Consider the following 23,079-nt stretch of genomic DNA (forward strand, 5'->3'; position numbering starts at 1 on the left):
ATGCCAAAGCAAAGGCTACACCCACTTATAAATAACACCGCCCCGAGTCTCTTATTTAGCAAGTTAAATATTTACTAGGTTATAACTGGCAAACAACACAAGTAGGTCACTTAGACGATAACTGATTTATCAGAGGAAAAGTATGTAGCAAGTATTTCTTAGCCCCACCATGGACCTTTCTAAAACAGCTTTTCCTGTCTGTCTTAACCACCCAACGGAAGGTCAAACTTCACCCGGATGGATATGTGCATGAATAAAGCACAATAACGCAGCATCAAAAGGATTTATTACCTCAGACTGTACTTCCTTCAGTCCTCTACCCTGCCGTCATTTGCAAAGTGGTTGTGATAAGTGTAACATCGAAATGCAGTCTGACACTTCTGTTTCTGAACATCAAAGACAAAAAAGGTAAGACAAATTTCTTAAAATCTATTTACGCTGCATACTGCTCTTAAGAAATGTGACTGTCAAAACCTGTCTTTCAATAGTATTTTTATTCTGCTCTTGCTCACTACAAAAAAATCCTAGTTTGCACATCTACAGTTATGGCATGGATCTGAATTATGAGTTCTTGTGCTTTCAGAGGTGGGAGGACAGGACAGATTCATATTAATCCATCATTTCTCCAATGCATTTGTGCCCATTCACAATAGATGACTACTTCAAAATTACAACTACACAAATCTTAAGATATCTGTGTAACTGTGGCTCTAGCTGTTCTTGGGAGACAAGAGGAAAACAGGGAGAGAGAGGATAGAAAGACAGGTGAAGAAGAAAGAAGGGAATACTGAAACATAGTTAAATTCAATCCAACTGTTCTAAACCTGCTTCTGTGACATTGGACAGTATTAGGGTGATTTTGAATACAGAAGAAACACTGTGGTCACTGTGCTGGTTTAGCCATCAGCAAAGCAGCCATGCAAAGAAATAATCACTTCTTACATAGATACACAGATTGTGTGGTTTGGCTTTAATTTAAACTACAGGTTTTCACTGTCAGAACTAGAACTATTTATCTTAATAACAGAGTCTAAATAGCCAGTTCTAGTTTAAACATTCTGCATGATCAGGAAAAGCAGAAAAAACCATCATGAGGAGAGCCATCACTGAGAAACAAGTATAACAAAGACAATTTTTGCCTTGATCTGTGCATCTTCTTTGGACATCAGAGCTATATCCAGCAATGGATTGCCTTAACATCACCCACATTGAGTTTTCTTCTGTCTTATGTGATGATTCCATTATCAGAAGTTGCATTCTCATGAAGCCTCAGGTTTAACCCAACTTCTCTATCCTTAAAATCCATAAATTGTAACTCCTGCTCAGCTTTTCTCACTCTCAGAATTTATTATTTTACCTTTCAAACACTCCAGCACCTTATGCTCTTGAAATTGGTGAAACCAGGCAATTTCAATCTTCTCTCTCACCTCTCTAAATTATATCCTCAGATTGCCCTTTTATTTTAATCTCTCTTCTTCCTATTTTCTCTGTTTTGCCTCTCCCATCCCTCGACCTGCCCCCACCTTGTCTGCAGAATTTGCCTGCACAGGTGGAGCCTCTTTTAAATGCAACAGCCTTTCATTTTGCATGATGGGGAAGTCTCCCCTGGCTGTTTACCTTTCTCTCACATTCTGCTTTAACAGCGATGCTATTTATTTCAGAATGAACTCAGAAAGGAAAGTTAACCACAGTCATTTTTGTCTGCTTTGTGGTAAATTACAACCCTGGATATGCATGGTTTTTTATTTGTTTTGGTAGAAATATTTGTCTGTTTTAGAGAAATAAGCAGATGAATTAGGAACTGTTTAGAAACTACCAAATTTATCCTATGCTTTTTTCTTTGTCACTCATTTAACTGTAGCTGTTACTGGTCATTATTTCATTTTAAAAAATACACATAACATAACATATAGGGTTTTTTCCTTAGTATGCTTAGTTACAAATTGATTTTTTTTCCCCATGAAGATTACCATGGGATACAATTCCTAGAATCGCAGTTCCACTATCAATGAACACACCACTCACATCACAACAAAAACTGAAATTATTACACAAATAGATCCAAGCACACTAGGTGAATGGACACAAAGATGAGAAAGAAAAATCAAAGCTGATAAACGTGGTGTGAATTACTAGAGCATTTTGTTGAACTTTGAATTAGCTGTAGGTATGTTTACATGGCAATATGTGGTCAAGAAATGCACATCACCATTATCTTAGGTAAGTGTAGATGTAACTGTGTACACAGCTGTAGCCAAAAATGCAAATAAGATATATAAAGGCTGAAACTGTGAACAACAGAATGTTAAAGTGTGTTATAGAAATAAATAGCACAAATATGTCTAGAATATTATACATACTTTGATCTCTACATGTATGGAAAGTATTTTGGAGAATTAGGCTTGGGGAAGGGTAAAAAAACAAACAAACAACCAAAAACCTTATTCCCTGAAAAACAGAGAATAATAAAATCACTAACATTAGAAACAATGCAGAAAACAGCAGACAAAGTAAGGAAGATTAAAAACTCCTAATCAGTGTGCATTGTTTTTGGAAAACAAGGAGGCATTTCATAAAATGTAGAAAATCAAAATAATACTTTTACACTCACTGTGTAATTAAACTGTGGAACCTGTTGCTACAGGAGACTGTTGAAACCTGTGATTCAATATTAAGAAAGATATTAAGCAGTTATTTCCAGAATATTCAAGTGCAATCAGGATATCGACATTGTAGAAAAACTATTTAATGTTTCCAAAATCAGGACATCCTTTAATTGCTACAGATCAGGTAAGGCCTATAAGGGAAGAGCAGATTATTCCTTATCTGCCTACTGTGAGGCTGGTAGGCCTTTGTCAGAAGTAACAGTACTGTGCAGCATTGCCAAAGGGATAATAGACAAAGATCCAGCTTGGTTCCCTGCCAGGGTGGCATTTGGGTTTTCCTAGATTTGACAGTAGTCAACAGTCCAATAGAGATAACACTCCTGAATGTTCATATTAGGGGGGATAAAGAATGTACATTAACATGAAAATGTAACATAAATGATTCTGTTTGTGTTAAAATGTTGATTTAATGTATTTTCAAAGTCTGCGGACTTTCATTTGCCCACACATTAGATTTTTTTTGTAACATTCATTATTGTTGGGGTCTTTTTTTATACAAAGACTCAAGAACATTGTTTTGTCAAGGTGAAAATGAGCACAACAGAAAGAGGCTCTGTAGTCAGCAGAGGGAGTCAGCCACTTCCAGAAAGCAGCTCATCTATTTTAGGAATGGCTAAAGTGCCCTCTGGAGATGCCCATCTCCACTGACTCTAGAGGGAATCTGAAGTATATCATACATTTGTAGCAACGTTTCTACATGGAATTCGTGAAATGACACTCTCCCACAGACTTCTAAACAATATCGGTACGTAGCTGGTTTAATCTCAGGATGTCTGCCTCAACAAAGTGTTGCCCTCTCAATTCCTGGAAGAGGTATTAAGCAGATGCAAGTTTATTCATAATGAAGATTTTCACTGACTTTTGGTTTTAAAAAGATCACTCATTTTTAAAATGAAAATACCAACCTCAGGTACTGAGAAGAATGAAATAAAATTCTGGCAGCATCAGTCCAGTAAACAGCCTTTGATTTCTATAGCCTTTTTACTGAAGAAAGGATGTATAAATTTGTCCCAGTGTTTATGTAAACCTGTTGGCTGAAGTGTGACGGTAAATAAGTTTCAGAAATTCAGGACCCTGGAAGGACATAAACATTTTCTAGCTTTTCAGCAGTGCTTTAGTGCCATTCCTCTTCTAATTTGCATCAGAAAAATGTGGGTTTTTTTTTAATTCCTGGTGAGACTGTGTCAGAAGTGCACAGAACATGGCTATATAGAGCAAAAGGCAGATAGCAAACCGCAGTGCTGTGAGTGCCTGGCACTGCCTGTATTACCTGCAGGCTGGGACTTGTATAAGTCAGTGGCAACCAGATTTGCAATGGATAGCAAAGTTTTTGTGCACACAGAGCAACAGGAGCCCGTATGATTTCACTAATTTAAGTACTTGGAACCAGCAAAGAAAATGCATAATAGGTCATGTCATGGAAGTCTGAAGGTAGGAGGGTTCAGGGGAGGGTAGGAAGGCTGGGCTGACTTAGACTTACAGCAGTAATAGCTTGTTTAACTACAGTCTGTCAGTGCACGAAATTTCCAGCAGTGCTAAATAACAGAACCCAGTGGTAATAATCATAACTCAACACCTAGCCAGCTGTTTCCAGGTGGTATTTTCTGTAAGAAAACAGAGTTTTGTTATGGAGGCATTTGAAGCAGAATAAACTGATACTCACAGGATGTGCTCATGATTTAAGACTCAAGAAAGCTGCTTCTATTTGTTTGAAGACGCTTCAAGATTTGGAATTCCAGGAGGAATTCACAATCTGCTACGGAAATACAGTGTCAGACCATCCCTACATATATGCCAGTGGACAAGGTGATTTCTAGCAAACACTATGAAGGTGTAGTTACAGTGGGGTTTTTATACCTATGGTTTTCTACCTATAGCACCAAACCTTCACTCCTCATCATTTGGAATGATTCCCTTTGCTTATGCTAGAGCCAATGCAGTTCTCTTTATTTAATTCCTGCACACCTTGAAGTACCTTTGTCCATGCTGACAATAATAAGATTACAAGAATCAAGTTTCCCGAAGACTAGATGTAACGCAGTAAAGAAAGGAAAATCTCTAATGAGAGGCACTTATCTATTAGCCATTAGCTAGGTAGATTCCCACTCCATCTGTTGACTGAGAGATATTTCAACAGGAAGAAGATTACCCAGACCTGATAAGGAATATTCCCAGCATAGGAAGGTCTCATGGTTAATAGATGCTAACATTTAAACAGTGTTGAGAAATGCAAACAGGTTCAAAAGTATTTGATTATGGATTCATTGTGGCATAAATGAACTAAAACTCAGTGGCGCTATGCTGATAGTTTAATTCAAATTCATATATCCTTTTCTACTTTGGACAAGCCATACATTGAATGAAAAAGTAAATGTAGACCTCTGGACAAATTAAAACTGGGAGAAAAGGTGATTTTTTTTTTCCCCCCTGGTTTACTTTATAACACAGTACCTATCTTTGGCCTGTAATAAGTTCCCCAAAATGCACATATCATAGCAATTTTCAGGCAATTAATAAATATAAGAAAGACTTTGGAGAAATCACTGATGCAGCAAGCACTTGACAGGCCTGCCAATGGATATTCTTATGAAAACAAACACATAGAAGCTACTGCAGAGTTCCTCAACTTCTCAAAAATATCTGCTGGGGGACCAGTTATCAAGTGATGGATGACTAGTCACACCATATTCCTGCAAAGCAACCATAGTCAGTATAAATAAACAAATAAAGTTATCTAAACCAGTACTTTCTTCTGGTTTCTTTACCGTTCTCTTCTGGCAGTTGTGACATGAAGGTTACAGAAAAGCATGGCTCGCTCTGTGATATGTATACATAAACAGAATGAAAACCAAGTAATTCCATTTCCTAATCTGGTTTTAAGGCAGGGAGATCAGAATATCTCAATATTTAACTATGAAATCTGTTCTATCTAAAGTTTGTTACAGAAAGTTGGAATATTTTCACATATCCATTTACTTGTAGCTTCGTTTCTCCAGCTCTGTCCATTTTCTGATTGAGGCATTTCTGGATGTACAAATCTGCCTTAACTATAAAGTTATTCCATACACTAGGTAAATATGAGAAACAACTCAAGAGATCAACATTATGTATGCTGAGCAAAATACCATGTAACTCCAGCTGCAGACTGGAAAAAAAAAAAAAAAATGAAGATGGCAGCTGTGCTTTTTTGGGAGACCTGAAAATGCTGACAAGAACAAAAAAGCCCAGATTTATAGGATCATGAATCCCTGCCACAAAAATTACACAAGACCTCTCTTAGGTAGATTACAGACATCTCGTCACTGTGGTTGCATAATACCTGACCACTCCCATTTATAGGATCAACCAACCTAAGTACGTCAGGACGTAGGCTCAGAGTTCCTTGCGCTTTAACAGCTGCACATGGAGGTGGACACATGAGCCCTGAACCCAGTTCTAAAGTTTCTGCTGATGACTGCAGTGGAATTTGTGTGTGAACCCATTCATCTTCCATTGCTCTATCTAGAATGTGATAAGGCCAAGCCAATAAATCAGGCTACAGTTGTGCTTCTTCATTAAATGCCTTCTTTTTCTGTTTGCCACATTTCCTTTTTCAAAAGGCCATCTCCCGCAGGAATAAAGACCTCAAGAAACAAAATAAAAGAATAACTTTTTGCATTTTATTATGAGATTTTTAGAGCATTCATCTTTCTTTACATTCCCAAATGTTTTTTCCAGCTCATAGTTATTTCAAAGATTTTTTTGAGATCTGGGCACAAACAGTGCTTTGCTTCTGTATTTATGGTAAGATCTTAATTTTTTGTATGTAAAGATTAAAAATGTTTTCCTTCTTCAAATAGATGGCAGTACAACTTGCTTCATTCACAAGTCTTCCGTTAGTCTGGGAACAGCTAATGTTGGCAATGCCAGCTGAGTAAGCTGGCAAATACAGCAGCTAGCATCTGAAAGTGAAAGAAGTGGGAAAACAATCAAATGTTTCCCTCCAAGCCTGGTTTGCCCATCAGTTAGAGTTTCATTGTGATGGCCTCCCAAAAGCAAGTACTTAAGTGTGTCTGCTACATAGACCTTGCTCTAGGCTGCAGGTGATGTCAGTCCTGTTGAAATCATTATAATGTGATGCTAAAGTCACAGTATTGTGGAAAATCTACCATGGTGATTATCAGGTGCAGAAAAAAACCCCAAATTAATTCTCCAACTAAAAAGTCATCACAAGGAATATGAAGCAGGCAGTGGAAAAAATCTAAACATGGGTTATGCTCATTTGAGTGGGATCACACCAACATTTGTGCGAACAACTTCTACTACTTTTGTATCAGCTTAAGAAGTAGATGAAAACCAGTCCCCATGTTAAGAGTGAGGGGAAAGGAGTGAAGTCTTTTGTGCATGAAGAGACCTTTAAATGCAAGAATGGAAACAAAATACTGTCACTAAAATTAACTTTAGCCTACTTGACCCTTCTCCTCATTAACCAACAGCATACTGATGGGGCCCAGCACAATTCCTAATTGTTTTCATGAGACTTTTTTCATGTTTCACTCCAAACTGAGAAAAGGCAAACACACTTCTTTGCAATGCAGCTGGTGAACAGGCAACAAGGTGACTCATGATGAATAATGAAAAGTCACACTAAACTGCATTCCATTAGAGAAAAGTTTGCAAAAGAGGATTCTCTTGGAAGATTCAGCACAGCCTTCATACTAAGAAGCTTGGGACATAGTATAACTATAACTTCTCTAACTTCAAAGACATCCAAAGAATGAATTTGGCCCTGTCATATTTCCACATGCTGCTGCTAGAAATCAAAGATGTATCTTCTCAAAAAACTTCTTGGCAGAAACTCCTAATAGCACCACACAGTAATTCAATGTACTGAAGCATATTAATGCAGTTTGTCTTGTATCTGAGCAGGGTGCAAATATATTCCTCTATGGACTTAATTTCCCCTAAAGATTATCTGTCTCGAGGCAACAAGCTTGACCTTGAATCTACCCGGAGATTGTAATCATATGCTTTGAACTACAAATACTTCATTTCTAGGTGCTCTTTGCCTTCTCAGCCCCTGCATAGTAGAGATCACCATGCCCTGTGATTGCTGAGTGGAGTCCAAAAGAAAGTCAACAAATCCATAAGAGAAATTCCTTACAATGAAATGAGAAATTTTTCTTATGAATCCTTATAATTCAAGATGTTCTTTTACTTAGTGAATCAAAAAGTAAACTCTGTCTATCTACAAACATACCACATAAGAACTAGGTTTTAGGGATGATTAATAATGCACGGCTGCTGTTTTGGGACACGCACTGTGATCAACGCAGAACTGAGCATAAGGGTGGACACAGAACATCCCCTAAGTGGGATTTTTTTTGTTGAAGTGCGAGAATTTTTGTTTCAAAATAAACATGTACTTTCCAAGAGGTTCACAGAATACACAGACTAGACCTTCTTGGAAGGGAGGACTGAATGGCAATAAGAAATTATATTTCCCACCTACATGGAGAACTTAAGGGCTCCCAGGTAGAGGATAGAGGTTACTTATTACTAAATTACTATTATAACTCTACAACATCTATCCAAATAACAGACAATTATACTCAATCTTCCTTAGAAAGTTGATGCTAGGGGGATAAAGACTGTATGTGTGTCTTTAGAAAGATACCCACAAGAAATGCTATTTTAGAAAACTACCCCCAGGAGTCTATGAATGAACTAAAACTTGCCTTATGCATGCCACTAAAAATTACTTCTAGCTTTGCAGTCAATTTTGAGCATTACAAGAGTAATGTTCTTTTGGCTGGCTCTCAGAGCAAATAAGAAGCTAAGCTGTTAGGCCAGCCCCTCCTTCAGCCCAAGCTTGCACTATCTCAGCAGATGCTATAAAAACGTTACATTGCACAGCCAGAACATTCTTAAACAAATCTGATCTCTACAAATAATTAAATTAGGATCACAATCACTACAAAGTGTGTGCTAGTACTCAGGGCTCTCACAGCCATGGTATACAAGTACCTTGGAAACATTAGTTTCATGCAGTACAAAAACATGCAAACGGAATTGCTGATACCCTCACAAAGAGCCATTATCACAGCAGGACTTCAGAAGAGGGAGAACTCTCTCTTACATTAAAGTCCCAGCTAAAGCAGTGTCTTTCTGTTCTCACTGAGTTGCAGGCAGTCTGATGACTGCCATTGTGTTGTTTCCACACTTCAGATACTGTGTCATCCCATATTTACCCACCAGAACACCACCCCACCCTCTTCATATGTAGTGCTGGCCCTGCCAGGATCTGACAAAACAGGTATAGAATCAACCCACCCACTACAGACAGCTGACATCTACAAGCCCTAGCAGGTTCAGCCCTGGAGCAAGGCCAGTTTTTGTGCTTCCTTTACTCCAGCTGAGCAAGTCCTACTAGATGTGCTGTTGGTTAACCTTTCCATGCTCTTAATTCTCCCACAAAACGTGGTTAGTAGGAATTTACTGTTACTGGTTTTACTGATGTCACACCAAGTCCTGCTCTATGTCCATCCTGTAACTCAGTTTCTTTGTCAGAATGAGGTATTAGCTGAACAAGCCCTGCCTCATTCCCAGCATGGGAGCTGAACTGCTGATCAAAGAGCTTTCAAGCTTTGTTATTATACACCTGCTGATGGCCAGACAAAAGACCAAACTACAGCTTGTGAATACCGCTTCTTCAGCAGCTTACTTTCTCATGTATCTGTTAACTTTCTCCTAGTGTTCATCATGATCTCTGATTCTTATAATCTCTCTCCTGTTTCATGTGTTCTTGAGGTTACCTTTACAATAAGATCTCCTCCAGAAGCTCAAGCATGATCTATTTGAATGTTTCCAGAAGTGCTGAGGCACATCTGTAAGTTGGTTATTGACATGAAATAGACCAAAAGTAAAATGAAGTCAAACTACGCAAAATAAAGTAGTGGGCTTCCTGTATGCTTTTCTAATTTTTTTTTTCCTGGTCTTAAATACCTCTCTGGGGTTAATTTTCACCTCATCTCACTCATTATCAGTATTACAGCCCAGAGAATTCTCCCACTACCAGATGTGGTTTTCTGCCAATGCCCCATGACTGTTCATCAGAAACAGCAGTTTACTCACATATTGTGGGTGTTCAGGACTATGACTCACCATGTCCTACCTTTCCCATTAAATTCTGTAACCTTTCAGGCAGTGAAATGTTCTCTATCGTTCCGAAACTGGAAAGTATTGTTAGAAAAAACAGCACTAAATATGATAAAACAGGCTTGTCGTGGTTTAACTCCGGCTAGCAAAAATACCACGAAGCCGCTCTCACAAATCCCCCTCCCCTCCTCCAGTGGAGGGGACTTTTAACCCTTTACTGGCTGAATCCAGCACAAGGCTATTGTCTAGAATAAATACAGACAGCTGAGTTAAAAAAAAAGTTATCTAATTACAGCTGAAGTTTAGGGAGTGGAAGGCTAAAGTAACTCTAGATTGCTTTAGATGATCTTTGGTCACAGTAAGCATTGAGAACCATGTTATATTATTAAAAGAATATTAAAATACATGTTTTCTAACAGCGCACTTCATCCACTACAGGTAAGACCTCTAACATTATCTAAAAAGGTAGCGCATAAAAAGCATCACAGATTCAAAGCCAAGCCTTTTATGAAGGCCTCTTTTATTTTCTTAGTTTATAAGCTCACCACTGGCACCATCGCCTGCCCAAGCATTTGTAACATACCTAAGAATGACTGGAGCACAGCATGCTTCACTGGTTGCAAAAGGCTCCGCGCAGACTGTGTTCTGTCAGTGGTCAGTTCTTTGAATGAAGGAAGGGTTATTTATAGATATGTGCATAAGAGGAATGTCTGGATTTGTGGTTTTTACTTTCATAGATACACACTTTGCCGATCTGTGTAGGCAGGTAGAGAGAGATGTTATCTCTTCCACCCAGTATTGTGTCTTGTGCTGTATATATGCCATACAATAATCTTTCACCACTGACTACCATTTATCAGGGCAGAAGGAATTTAATACCAACTAGAAGCTCAGTTATTGACAAGTCACATTTTTCCTTTCAAAAAACCAATAAACATCCCCTCCAAAAACAAAAGAACTTGCAATCTCTCCTTGCATGAATAGATGTTTGCTGCGCACAGAAACAGACTGCCTGCATTGCTACAGCTCTTTTCTATCGGAAACTCACTGCGTTGGGTCTTCAGAAAGCTGCCTGTAAGCGTCACAAGAGCTGACTGAGTCCTTTTGGAAACCTGCCCCAGTGTGCTGAGCCTGACACATAAGCTATGTGTTTGTAAAGTGCAGTTGTGCCTGCCGCAGCAAACATCCTCGTCACAAAGAGGAAGTGGTGAGACCACTGTGGTAGAACCGAGATAGTGCTTTTGCCAGGCGGACGAACTGTTTCTCCCAGAGGTTCATTTTCATGCTATCAGCTGACCCTTACGGAAACCCTGAATGCAAGGAGACAGAATTTACCAGGAGCCCTGCTTACTGGTTACGTTTCCTGCTGCGTATCAAAGCAACCAGGGACTTCTGCATAAGGTGTGACTGAGGACGAATTCGATGGCAGCTCAGTCTCCAGCCTCCCAGGGTGAAAAATGCCACTCCTCATCATCAAACCGAGTGCTGTCACTGCTAATGAGTACCACCAGTCTGGTTGCTGGTTTCTGAAGGACACCAAGATAAAATCTGAACTATAGCCCTCTGTGAAGATAGTCAGCCTGACCATATACAAACAGCCTCAGAACACAAAGAATTGCAAAGTCAGCCAAGACACACAGGCGTTTTTCGAGGTACTAAATCGCATGGCAGGACCTTCTCCTGGCAAAAGGACAGGGACAGGCTGCTTTCAGCAAATACAGCTACTCCTGAAAAAGGATGGTGACAGCATAAAATTATTAGCATAGGAGACTGTTCAAGGGCAAATCACATTTGCTAATGATGTCTGCACGACCCAAAATAATTAATTAAAAGGTAAAGCTAGGAAAGCACAGTAAGGCACAGTAGTCTATTGCAACAGAAATAGAACAGAGACATCCTTTGAAGCACAGACAGTTCATAATTCATTGTGAGCACTTGCTTATGACTTCCATGGTTTTCAAGAGGAATCAAGCAGCTGTTTCAGTTCTCTTCTGGGCTGGGATGGAACAGTAGAACAATTTTGGCAATACTCTCTTATTGCTATGATTGGTTGGAATTGTTATTTTGCATGGACATCTGTAAGTCAGAAGGCTGTTAAAAGTGACTTTTTTTTCCCATGTTTATTTTACCAAATGACCAATCATCATTTTAGCTAGATTCTGAATTCAGTTCTCATCTAAATGGCTGTTCGAGGAGTAGTCCATGTTTAATAATAGCACTCCATACCCATGAGCTAGGAAAGTACTGTTCTCCCCATCTGTCAAATGGGAAGCAAGAAGTACACAGTGGAGCAGGGCTGCTTTTCCTGATTTGCACACACTCAATCACACTTCATGTAGGCTTGTGGTAAGACAGTGAGGAGACACAGTCCTTACACTTACATTTCCTTACTCAGACCACCAAAAAACTGGCAAATCCAGTCCCCATTTAAAAAATCTCTAGTTCTGGATTAGAAAAGACATCTTACAACATACAAAGTTCCAAAAGAAAGGTTGCAAGGAAGTGGATTCAGCACCTGTCACAACTGACATGTTCCATAAATATGTTCTGTAACTGGTACAGTAGGACCATAGATGCTATTATAATATTGACAGTTAACTGCCAAAACCACCACCTACGTGTGACAAATAGCAAATTCTGATGTGTCAGATTTTTAAAAAAAAATTCCTTCTGGTAATGTGAAGAGTCAGAAGAAAATCGAAAAAAAAATCAATTAAAAATATTTTTAAATTGCCCTATACACAGTGTTTTCAATTATCATGACATTTGTTGCTAAAAAAATTTAATAATTTTACTTGTCTTCATTCATCTAATACTAATTATCAAAAAATGGTAGATGAAGAGTTGAATATAAATATATTGGTTAGTTATAAATCTTAAATAGATTTAGTTTATAGGGAGGGTCTTACTCCCACCCGCACTCCCTTGTGTGTCATCCAGTAGGAAACTTTATCTTCAGGAGAAAAACATGGAAATGTTTCATTAAAACTAAAAAGTGCTGTCCAAGATTGTAAGGAATGCTGAGGTGTTCTCACAAGCTGGTAAGAGCTCCAGAGAAACTGTGGAAGAGCAAAGAGTGTTTCTGATGGCTGGGCAGGCAGAATAGCTGGGGAAAAGGGAATATCAGCACTGTGTCAAGGTTTTTTTTTGAAATAAGAGTATGTGCTGGTTTTAGTAAATGCCCAAAACAGTACTAACAAGTTTGGCTGACCTTTGATTAAGCCATTTTTGTACCATCTAATTTGTCGCTTTCCTAAGCATGCTAAGAAATTTGTCAGGTTTTGTCATAGGTTGCATCATTTTGCTTTTGCCTTTCCCCCAGCATTATTGTCCATTAATTGCAAGGCCAAAGGAATCCACTTTTTTAAATATGCAGCAATGGAGACTGCACGCAGACTTTGTTGCATTAACTGCTTAATATCCCTCTTAAAACAACTGTCCTAGCATGCTGAAATTTCAACTTTCAATATCCAGTCACTGAATTTCATTATCATTTTGCTAAAGTAAGAGGCCCTTTATTGTCAAGTTTCTGTTTCTTATGGTGTTCCTGAGCTCCTGAAGAACTACTTAATTTTCTAATTAATAAGTTAAGCTCCTTTTGCAAAATACAGTTTCTATTAAATCCTTCTATCATTCTTCTCATAACATTCCTGCCAGATTTTAACATCCCTCTTGAAACATTGCCAGAAAAACTGGACAACTCACAACCTTGTATTCCTCACAACCGTTGCACCCATCCCCAAATACAGACACACTTACCCCTCTGTAGAACATTAGCCATTTTAGCTACCAGTTTGCTATCATCAGAGTTAATAGTCATCTGATTATACAGGATGACTCCCAAGATCTCCTCAGCATCATGAGGTTTCAGGGAAGTGCCTTAATCTGCAGTATTTCATCCTTCCTAAATATATGACCCTGTTTTTGGCGGCATTGAAATGAATGTTGGTTATGAGTACACTGTCTTCTAGATTTCCAGATTACCCTGTGCAGTGAACAGTCATCTTTACTTTTTAGCTCTCACAATCTGTGTTCCTGAGTTGGCTTTATGTAAATTTGGTTCCTTATGAAGTTATCAGTGAAAATAATATATCTGCTCCATCTTTCCCAGAAGTAACATCTAATTAGAATGACAGGATTTAGTTCCTATGTATTGGCACTCTCTATATCCCTTTCCTTTAATGCATTATTAGATCTCGTATCAGCCTACCCAACACCATCTGATGATGTTAGACTGATAAGACAAAAATTATCTGGGTTGTACTATCTATCTCTTTTAATAGCAATGCACATTTCTCACAGGAATTTTAAACTGCAATATATGTTACAGATCAAATCAATAACTTTTGTTAAAGGCTACACTTCTACTTATTGTACTAAGGGATGGTTAAGAAAAATTATTCCTATCTCTTCAAGAGAAAATGACATCTGCAAAGTGGAGAAATCACAGACAAGGCTTTAAGGTTGTGCTGCCTTGATAGCTGCAGTTATTACTGTCTCCAATTATCACAGCAGTTCAGTTAGAAAGTAACATAGTTTGTTAGAAGTCATTAGAAACTCTGAAAAACTTTAATATGATGTGGTAGATGTATAAACTGTTTCTTGATTGTGTAGCATTACTCATTTTTTGTTTAATGCAGGCCTATGAAAACTAATTCTGATCCCTCATGGTGTTGAGTGGGGAAGAAAACCACACCAAAAAAAAAAAAATGTTCATTCAACTCTTCAAAATGTTGTCAATTTATACTCTACTTTAGATCACAAGTTCCTCTTGCAAAGAATTTTTATATGGCAAGAAGATAAGTTGTAAATTTCTAGTAGCTTTTTATTCTTATTTAAAGAAAGAGTTTGCAATTATTACATAACTTTCCCCGTCAATATATTAACCCTCAAGCAAGAAATGTCTGAAACCTAATATTAAGCCATTACCAGTTGAATCAGATGGTTTTAGTTACAGTCACTCAGTTTCTGTTTTTTTAAAAAGTGCCACAGATCAAAACACTGAAGAATACAAAAGGCCAGTTACCATTTGATTGGGCAAGCATAGTCTTCCTACTGCACAATGACACATCAAAATCTCAACCACTGTGACTATTATACTGCTGTTTCAGCTTTCAGCACTACTGGATTTGAATATAGTAACTGTAAACTAGTACTGTCATCTACATGATGTCTCTCACAGATGTGAGCCTTAAGAAAAAAAATACATTTCACATTCTTAGAACTACAAAACACTTATGGAGCAGTTTGTAATTTCTGAATTGCAGAGGTCCACTGCAAAGTTCTATTTGCCAGGTGTAGGCATTATTGTCAGAGGAAAAAAATGAAACAGTTAACAAGGAATTCTCATGATATGCCAAAGTGCAAAGGAAAAAGAGATCTTCAGCTATTCTTTCATAATGCTTCGTTACTGATATGAGGCTTGCAAACCAGAGTGTGAAAGGAAAAATCCCAAAAACCTGATTAGGCAAAACTAAATGTTTTGTAATTAAGCAGATGGGAGGCAGATGCTGATGTTGATACTTACACTGACATGTAGTGTTCACTCAGTGAATGGACAGATTACTGTATGCTACTCATTCCTTGGTTCTTCTCCCATCACTGATGGTCCACTAAAACTGTGAATATAAAACGTGTCATATAAGCACTGAGCAGCCATGAGATAATGACGTTTTTTTTATTACGATCCTGAACTGCATTAATCAAACTAAGAGAACAGACAACTAAATTAAAGGATGATAGCATCCCTCCCAGAGGAGGGCCATGAAGTCTTGTTCAGCCTGGAGAAGAGAAGGCTCTGTGGAGACATTTTTGCAGCCTTCCAGTACCCGAAGGAGGCTACAAGGAAGCTGGGGGGGACTTTTTACAAGGGCCTGTAGTGACAGGACAAGGGGTAACAGGTTTAAATTGAAGGTGGAGAGGTTTAGATTAGATATCAGGAACAAGTTCTTCCCAGAGAGGGTGGTGAGGCACTGGAACAGGTTGCCCAGAGAAGCTGTGGATGCCCCATCCCTGGAAGTGTTCAAGGCCAGGCTGGATGTGGCTTGGAGCAACCTGGTCTTGTGGAAGGTGTCCCTGCCCATGGCAGGAGGGTTGGAACCAGATGATCTTTAAGGTCCCTTCCAATCTGAACCGTATGATTTGACTCACTAGCTCAGCAATAGCCACCTTTTTGCTTGGTTATTTCAGCTTAGTGAATAAATTCAGAGAGCAGACAGCCAAATAAATTGTGGGAATACATCTCCAGGACTCAGAGAAGCAGGTTGACTCTTCTCAGCACCACAGAGCCATTACATCAGTTCAAACTGGATGGTGCCTTCCAACCCAAACCATTCTATGAGTCTTTAAAACTTGTCATGCAGTTTCACCCTACATGAATCCCAAGCAAACAGTATAATATCACTCAGAGGATCAACTTCAGATTCAGGTGAAAAGAAGAAAGATATTACCCTTCTGGTAAGAAAACCTAGCTATGAAACAGGTTGGAAATCCTGATAATTAAAACATATAAGAGAAATAAAGGAAACTATATTACACCAAGTTTTTTTGCTTCTAGTTAATAATTGCCACTCTAAGGTAAGGGGTTAATTAAATATACAGTGCTATGAGAAACAGAAGTGAAATATTTGAATCTGTTTAAAAACATAAGCTGGTGACATACTCTCACAGGCACCCAAACGGCTATTCAGCTTCAGCTGCTTGCACTGCATTGCTTGGCACCCCACGTGGCAGGCATCAGCCCTCCAGAGTCCCTGTGTTATTCAGATGACCTATGCGGCACTGCAAACGAACAGGGGACAGCTGAAGTCAACAGTTCGAATGACTGACAAGTTGAGAGTTTTTCCTCAGCCACTGTTTCCAAACAACAAGCTCCGCAGTAAAAGAATAGGCCTTTTTCACTGAAGAAAATAGTCCTGTGTTTGCCACAGGTGTTATCTGCCCTAAATATTCTTATCGGCTCTGCTAACTATAAGGTTTTGCATAATCTTATCACGTATTTTTTTCCATTCATACTTGGAAAGGCTTACGCAAAACAAATTGTATGTGGGATATTTTTTGCCCACCCACAGTGCAGGAGACTGGGTATCTGGAAGCACGGGAAGGCTTGCCAGAGTCTGAAGTCATCATGTTTTCACAGCAGTTTCAGGTTTCAGATAAATAGCTACACATACATGCTTATTATACACGTCATTATAAGGTCTCTCATGGCCCCTACACCACTGTGCGAAGGTAAGCCTGAGTGAGGCCTGCAAGACAGCTGAGTTCACCTAGAAACTCAGTGCTGCCAGCAAGACTCACATTTCCTCCATCTTTCACTGCTCACCTCCCAGCCAGAATCCCCTTCCTTCTTCCTCTCTAATGCTACTGCTCTCCTCATCTCACACTGAGCCTACTCAGCTCAGTGGCATAGCAGACACTCATGGATCGGAAGGTTTAGGGTTTGAGTTATTTTATTACTTTCCTGACAGACTAGCATATTCAACTGGTTCACAAAGAAGTCAGAGGAAGGAAAGTGGCTGGAAAATGTGGTTGAAAGTGTGGGTGGAGAAGGTAGTAATTCCTCTTTGCTCGGCTGAGAGGTGTCAGATAAGATTCATCCCATATTGCAGAACACCTGAACTCCAGTGCTCAGGGTGGACCTTGCTACAGGCGCAGGCTAGTTAGGCAGCTTCCCAGGGGAGCAGGGTGAGCTCTCTACCCATGCCTCCGGAGATGAGAATCAACTAATGTAACCTGCACAGCTTCCATTCTTGTCTGCAAACAAGAACTTGGTCATTAGGAGAACTTGCTGAATGTCCTCATCACTTTGTCTTGACCCTGCCTCTTCTGCACTCCTTTCTTTCCCAGCTCCAGATGTACGATTTTCTCCTAGGGAATTCCTACTTCAGCTCTGTCTTCTAAACCAAATCATCCATAATTTAAAGGCTTTCACCAGCAGCACTTGTGCTCAGAGAAACCACATCTGACTCTAAGCATTCACAGAATCATGTCTGCAAGGGCCTCATGTAGCTCTGCAGTCCTGCTGAGGCCTATTAGACCCAAACACCACTACTGTTCTCTTTGTGTTCTCAAAGAGCATCAAAAAACAAGAACCAGAAGACTATCTTATGCAGTTTACCTTGGTATGGACAGCACAATACCATGCAGGTTTTATTACTTTCCCCAGGATTTGGCCCTGGTCATGGGGTATTTAATTTTGCCTAATGAAACAAAATCAAGCTACACAACTAATGCCATTTCTCAGAGCCCTGCTAAAAATTCCCCATGCGGTTGGCTGTGTAGGATTTAAAACTCCACACTATTCTTAGGAATATTCTGGAGCAGTTGGAAAATGCTGGGTTGCAAGCAACCCATTCCACATATTTAAGACTCTGATCCTAAATATTTTACTCTCTGGTTTTATTTATTTCAGTTTACTTAAAAGAAAAACCCACAGACAAAAAAAACCACCCACACAACCAAAAAAAAACCCAAACAAAAACACACCACATGATCCTATCACTTGTCTAAGCAACTGAACTCATTCTGTTAAGAATCTAACATTTAATTTCACCACAATAATTACACTTAAACTATTCACTAAAGTGTGATTTTTAAATGATAAACAACACAGGTTGTTGCTTTGGAAAGCCTCGCGCATTCGGAGTGTCATTAAACGTTTCCAAAATACATGAGGCCAAGAATGGACAAGCATCTGGGAATATAAAAAGGCTACAAAAATCTGTTTAACTTTAAAAAAAAAAAAAATCAACAGACTTAGACAAATTTAACTGTGTAATTTGTGAAAACAGGGGTAAGATGATCTGTATTTATCACCATGGCATTTATAGCTAGGCTACACTGTGCATACGATACACACACCTACCACGGAAGAGACAGTGGAGCCTGCGCTGCATTCTAAACCTTCTCTATAATACTGAAAAATATCTGACAAGACATTTTATTATAAAATATGATTAAAATAATCAATGGCATAAAAACAATGACCAACAGCTGTTTCTTTAGTTTGATTTTAAAGACTTAATATATTCATAGTTATGAATAGCAACAGGAAGGGGGTTGTATCAACAGAAACGTAATAGTTCAAGGCTTTTCCTCCCAGAGATTCAGGGTATGTGTCTACTCAAACAAGTAAAGAAGGTAGAATTGGCATACTGTCTAATATAATCTGGAATCTAAAGTGTAAAAGAAAGCATCTTTGATAAGGGTCAAGCAATCCCACAGGCTAAACAGGTCATTAGATGAAAGATTTAGTGACCAACAGAAACTGAGAGGCTAGAAAACTGTACATGTATGAGCCACATAAAGAAAACAAGCAATGAGAAAGCTTGGGGCAGAAGGTAGAATTGGCATACTGTCTAATATAATCTGGAATCTAAAGTGTAAAAGAAAGCATCTTTGATAAGGGTCAAGCAATCCCACAGGCTAAACAGGTCATTAGATGAAAGATTTAGTGACCAACAGAAACTGAGAGGCTAGAAAACTGTACATGTATGAGCCACATAAAGAAAACAAGCAATGAGAAAGCTTGGGGCGGGGACTGTTCATATTCACTGATCTAACCTATAACACTACGGATAGTCCTATTGGTGAAGCAGGCTTAAGGGACAGACAAAATGACAGCTGGTCCATTTCTTCTCTTGCACATAAATCCTGTTTAGAACAGGATTAAGGTAACTGGAAAAATCTATTGACTGAACAACAAATCCTGCCTAGCAAGGGGGTATGTATGATTTAAACAATTTACATGTTTAAAGTGGGCTTTAAATACTTTCTTAAAAATGATCACCTAAAAGGGAAGCAACATTTTAGAAACCAACTTCAGGTTAATCCAAAATCTGGGGGTTTAGATAAGGGAAAGACATGTTAAATACTCTTCTGGTCTGCCAATATATATAACACCCACAAGCAAAGTTTTTAAAAGCATTTAAACAATTTTGGAGCACAAAGTTAGGAAAATATGTCAGACAAAAAATATCTAAAAATAAAATTAAAAAAATAAAAATTCAAACCAATACAATCCCATTGATTCTAATTTGAACCTGAAATACTGATCTCATCTGTCCACCTGTTGAGAATGGAACCCCATTTGTACCAGAGTACAGATTCTGGCCCAAAACAGACTTTCTTATTTCTGATGTTAGAGAAATGTTACATATGCTGCTTTAAACATTTTTAAACATTTTGAAGTCCACATACACACCTAAATTTTAATATGTACTTGCAGAAGACAAAGATGAAATAAGTTTGGGTTTTTTTCAAAAATAATAAGGCAGGCTATACTAATTTATGAAAGATTGAACAGTCACTCTATTGGCTTCTGCAGCAAGAATATATTTAATTCAGTGGGGTGGTTGAACTTATTCTCAAATCCATAAACTGAACATATTTAAATTTCCACTTAACCTGTCTCTTGATAAACCTTCTACACTTGCTTTTGAACTTCACATTTGCTTTTATGTGGCATTTTTTTTAATTTCAGGTGCTGACCAAATGAGGCATGTATTAATTTTTTTTTAAAATACATTTTATACACATGTATATACACTGGAGAATAAAACATGGGGTCTTTGCAAGTTTGAACAAAACCTGAGGGCGGATCACAGTATAAACAAAACATTAATGCTTCTTTAATCCCAGTGTGGAGCAGGATAGTCTGCTTGTCTGTATGGATGAGTGATGACATACTAGAAACATGGAAATTGAAATTAAGTATTGATCCATATTGAATTATGAGAATTCAACTTCACCATCAACTATTCAATTCTGTAACATCTTAGAATCTGTTAGTAATGAGGCTGATTTGCCACTAAGATTCAGATCACTGTAATGATATGTAAAGCAAAACCCCTCACCAAATTCTGCTGAGCACAGTTACCTCAATGAATTAGCAGGAAAAAAACAAACATGCTGACTGACTTTTCTATTACTGTCCTCACAAAGACTTAAGTTATGTCATACTAAGGGTAACAGAGATTCCAGATTCATGTTACATCCTAATGCTGTTTGAATTCAGCTTTATCTTACTTAGAATTTTTTCTACAACTGGATTTTACTAGAGGCAGTTCCACTTGCTTTGCAAGTTTCTTAGATTGAATTTGGAAGGCTGACTCCCACTCATGTAACTGGAAAGGTCAAAATGGACACTATCCCTGAAGGATAATATTGCTCTTTTCAGCAGAAGTCCACATCCAGTCAGATGAATGGAAATCCAGCACTGAAAGCCACTGGCATTTTAGGCTTATCTTGGTAACACTGAAATGATGAGCCTGAAATCCTTACTTAGACAAAGCTTCCCCCAAGTCCTAGGTAGTTGACCAGTAATTGCATAGATTAACACTTGCATTTAGTGACAGACCTGATTGCTTAAAGTTGTGAGTTTTTTTTGTTTGGTTGGTTTTGGTTTTTTTTACTTTAGGTTAGCAGTTCTAAAACATTCTTCCAGCTATAAATACAGTTTCTCTAAAAATTTAATCTAAGAAACTCAGTTAAAACTTCAGTCTCAAAAACAACTGTGCCATCTACAGTGCTAACATTCTAACAGGTTTAAAAATACAGGTGAAATAAGTTTTGTATGAAACAGGAATACTTAAAATGTTTACAGTATCTGTTTATCACCAGAAGCATACACAAAGGGAAGAAAGAGAATGTAAGAAAAGTCTACCTTTATCCTGGTCCTGGAAGATTCTATTTTGGGCATTTAACAGTTAAAGAAGCCATGGCACGCTAACAGAGCACATTAAAACAAAGAGTTGGCAGCTTCTGAAGGAAAAGGACTTGTGCTCCACTGTTCCAGCTTGTCAGTCAACTCATGCCAGCACTCCACGTCTGCCTCTCCTATACACCCTCGTTACAAGTGTCCGTCTGGACTGATCTGCTCATCTGTTCAGGGGCTCCCCTGACAAGTCAAAAATTCTGTCTTCTCTCTGCTCTGGAATTGGATCAAATCATCTCAGCTTTTTTTTGTAGCCCCACCAGGAAGCTTTTTGCTTATGGTCTCATTCTGTTTTCCTGCACTACTTGCCTATTTTTGATTTCTAGAATGGAGGAAGCCAAATTGCTGAAAGAAAGATTCCAGGCCATAACAGTAAGTGTTTATTGTTATAACTCGCTATTTAAAAAAAAAAAAAAAAAAAAAAGAGGCTGGGGGGGAGGTCTTAGAAGAAATATTCTGTTAATAAGCTACTGTGTGTTTTCTGAAAGATGATTTATTCCAGGGCGGAAAAAGAGAGAGACTTATGCCTGCTTGAACTTGTTACTTTTTAATTCTGGTTTATAAGGTATTGCTTTAAGACAGCAATGTTGCCTGTACTGACGTTATTATGGGTTGTACTGTGCTTTCAAGTTTAATTCAAAGCAGTGAAAGTGTGTGTGCAAATCACTACTGGACAGTCTAAAATACATATTACTGTCATCTCAAATGAATGTTTGCCTGAAGGACAGCAGGTCAAAAGGCAGCTAGAGAATTCCAGAACAATTCAATTTTGCCATTTCACTACAAAACTGAGAGATTAAAGGTTTTGGGGTTTGCACTGTGGAATTAAAACCAATTTCTGAATTATTGATGCTCTATCATCAATATTGTTGTCTGAAAAGTAAAAAAGGACAAACTCTGATTAAGCAAATTCCTTTCTATCAGTTTTCAGAAAGAAAAACAAAAAAAGACTCAGTGAAATTTATGCTGAATAAATCATTTCCAGTTTATCTTCTAAAGGAAAATCTGATTCTAAAGATTTATTGTGCTTTAAAGGAACTACTGAGTTATTTTTTAAAGGAATATAACCTGATGTAACAAAAATGGCTGAATCCAAATTCTCCTCTGATCTGATCTTCACTGAGACCTATTCAGACACAAAAGACTAAAACTGAAACATTTGGCCCTTTGGGATGAAAGGAAAACTGAGGAATGATGACTCTCCCAGGCAATCTTTAAAAACAAATAATGGTAACAAAGGTATTTTTCACACTCTCAGCATGATAGATTAATTGTGAAACAACCACTACTGGTTGAATAAATGGTGGGCAGGGTTAAAAAAATACCTTATTGGAACCAAAATAAATGTGAGAAGGCATCACTGGAAATCTACAAGTTTGTTTGAATAGGTTTGTTTTTAATTTGGTTGGGTGTTTTTTATGACATTTGATAAAAGCCCACAGGCCCATTTATCGTGTTTACTTCAGACCTGACTCAAGCCCACAATAATCTGAAATGTTTTAGAGGGTTTAGAGTATGTTTGTTTAACTTTAATGGTGTATGAATGAGACTCATAACCTG

The 23,079-nt window shown here is 38.3% G+C and overlaps 1 protein-coding gene across 1 annotated transcript in view; it reads left to right on the plus strand.

Annotated features, from left to right (window-relative positions):
* The first annotated feature begins 327 nt into the window (after window positions 1-327).
* The window catches only part of PALMD (palmdelphin), a 48,490-nt gene continuing 25,738 nt past the window's right edge, over window positions 328-23,079 (plus strand). The window contains exons 1-2 of the mRNA XM_010149696.1: window positions 328-408; window positions 21,846-21,891. Of these exons, the coding sequence (XP_010147998.1) occupies window positions 365-408; window positions 21,846-21,891 (90 nt within the window). The 5' untranslated portion in view covers window positions 328-364. The remainder of the gene's footprint in view (window positions 409-21,845; window positions 21,892-23,079) is intronic.

This window comes from Eurypyga helias, unplaced genomic scaffold (genome assembly GCF_000690775.1).
Source record: "Eurypyga helias isolate BGI_N326 unplaced genomic scaffold, ASM69077v1 scaffold8854, whole genome shotgun sequence".
NCBI classification, from domain to species: Eukaryota; Metazoa; Chordata; class Aves; order Eurypygiformes; family Eurypygidae; genus Eurypyga; species Eurypyga helias.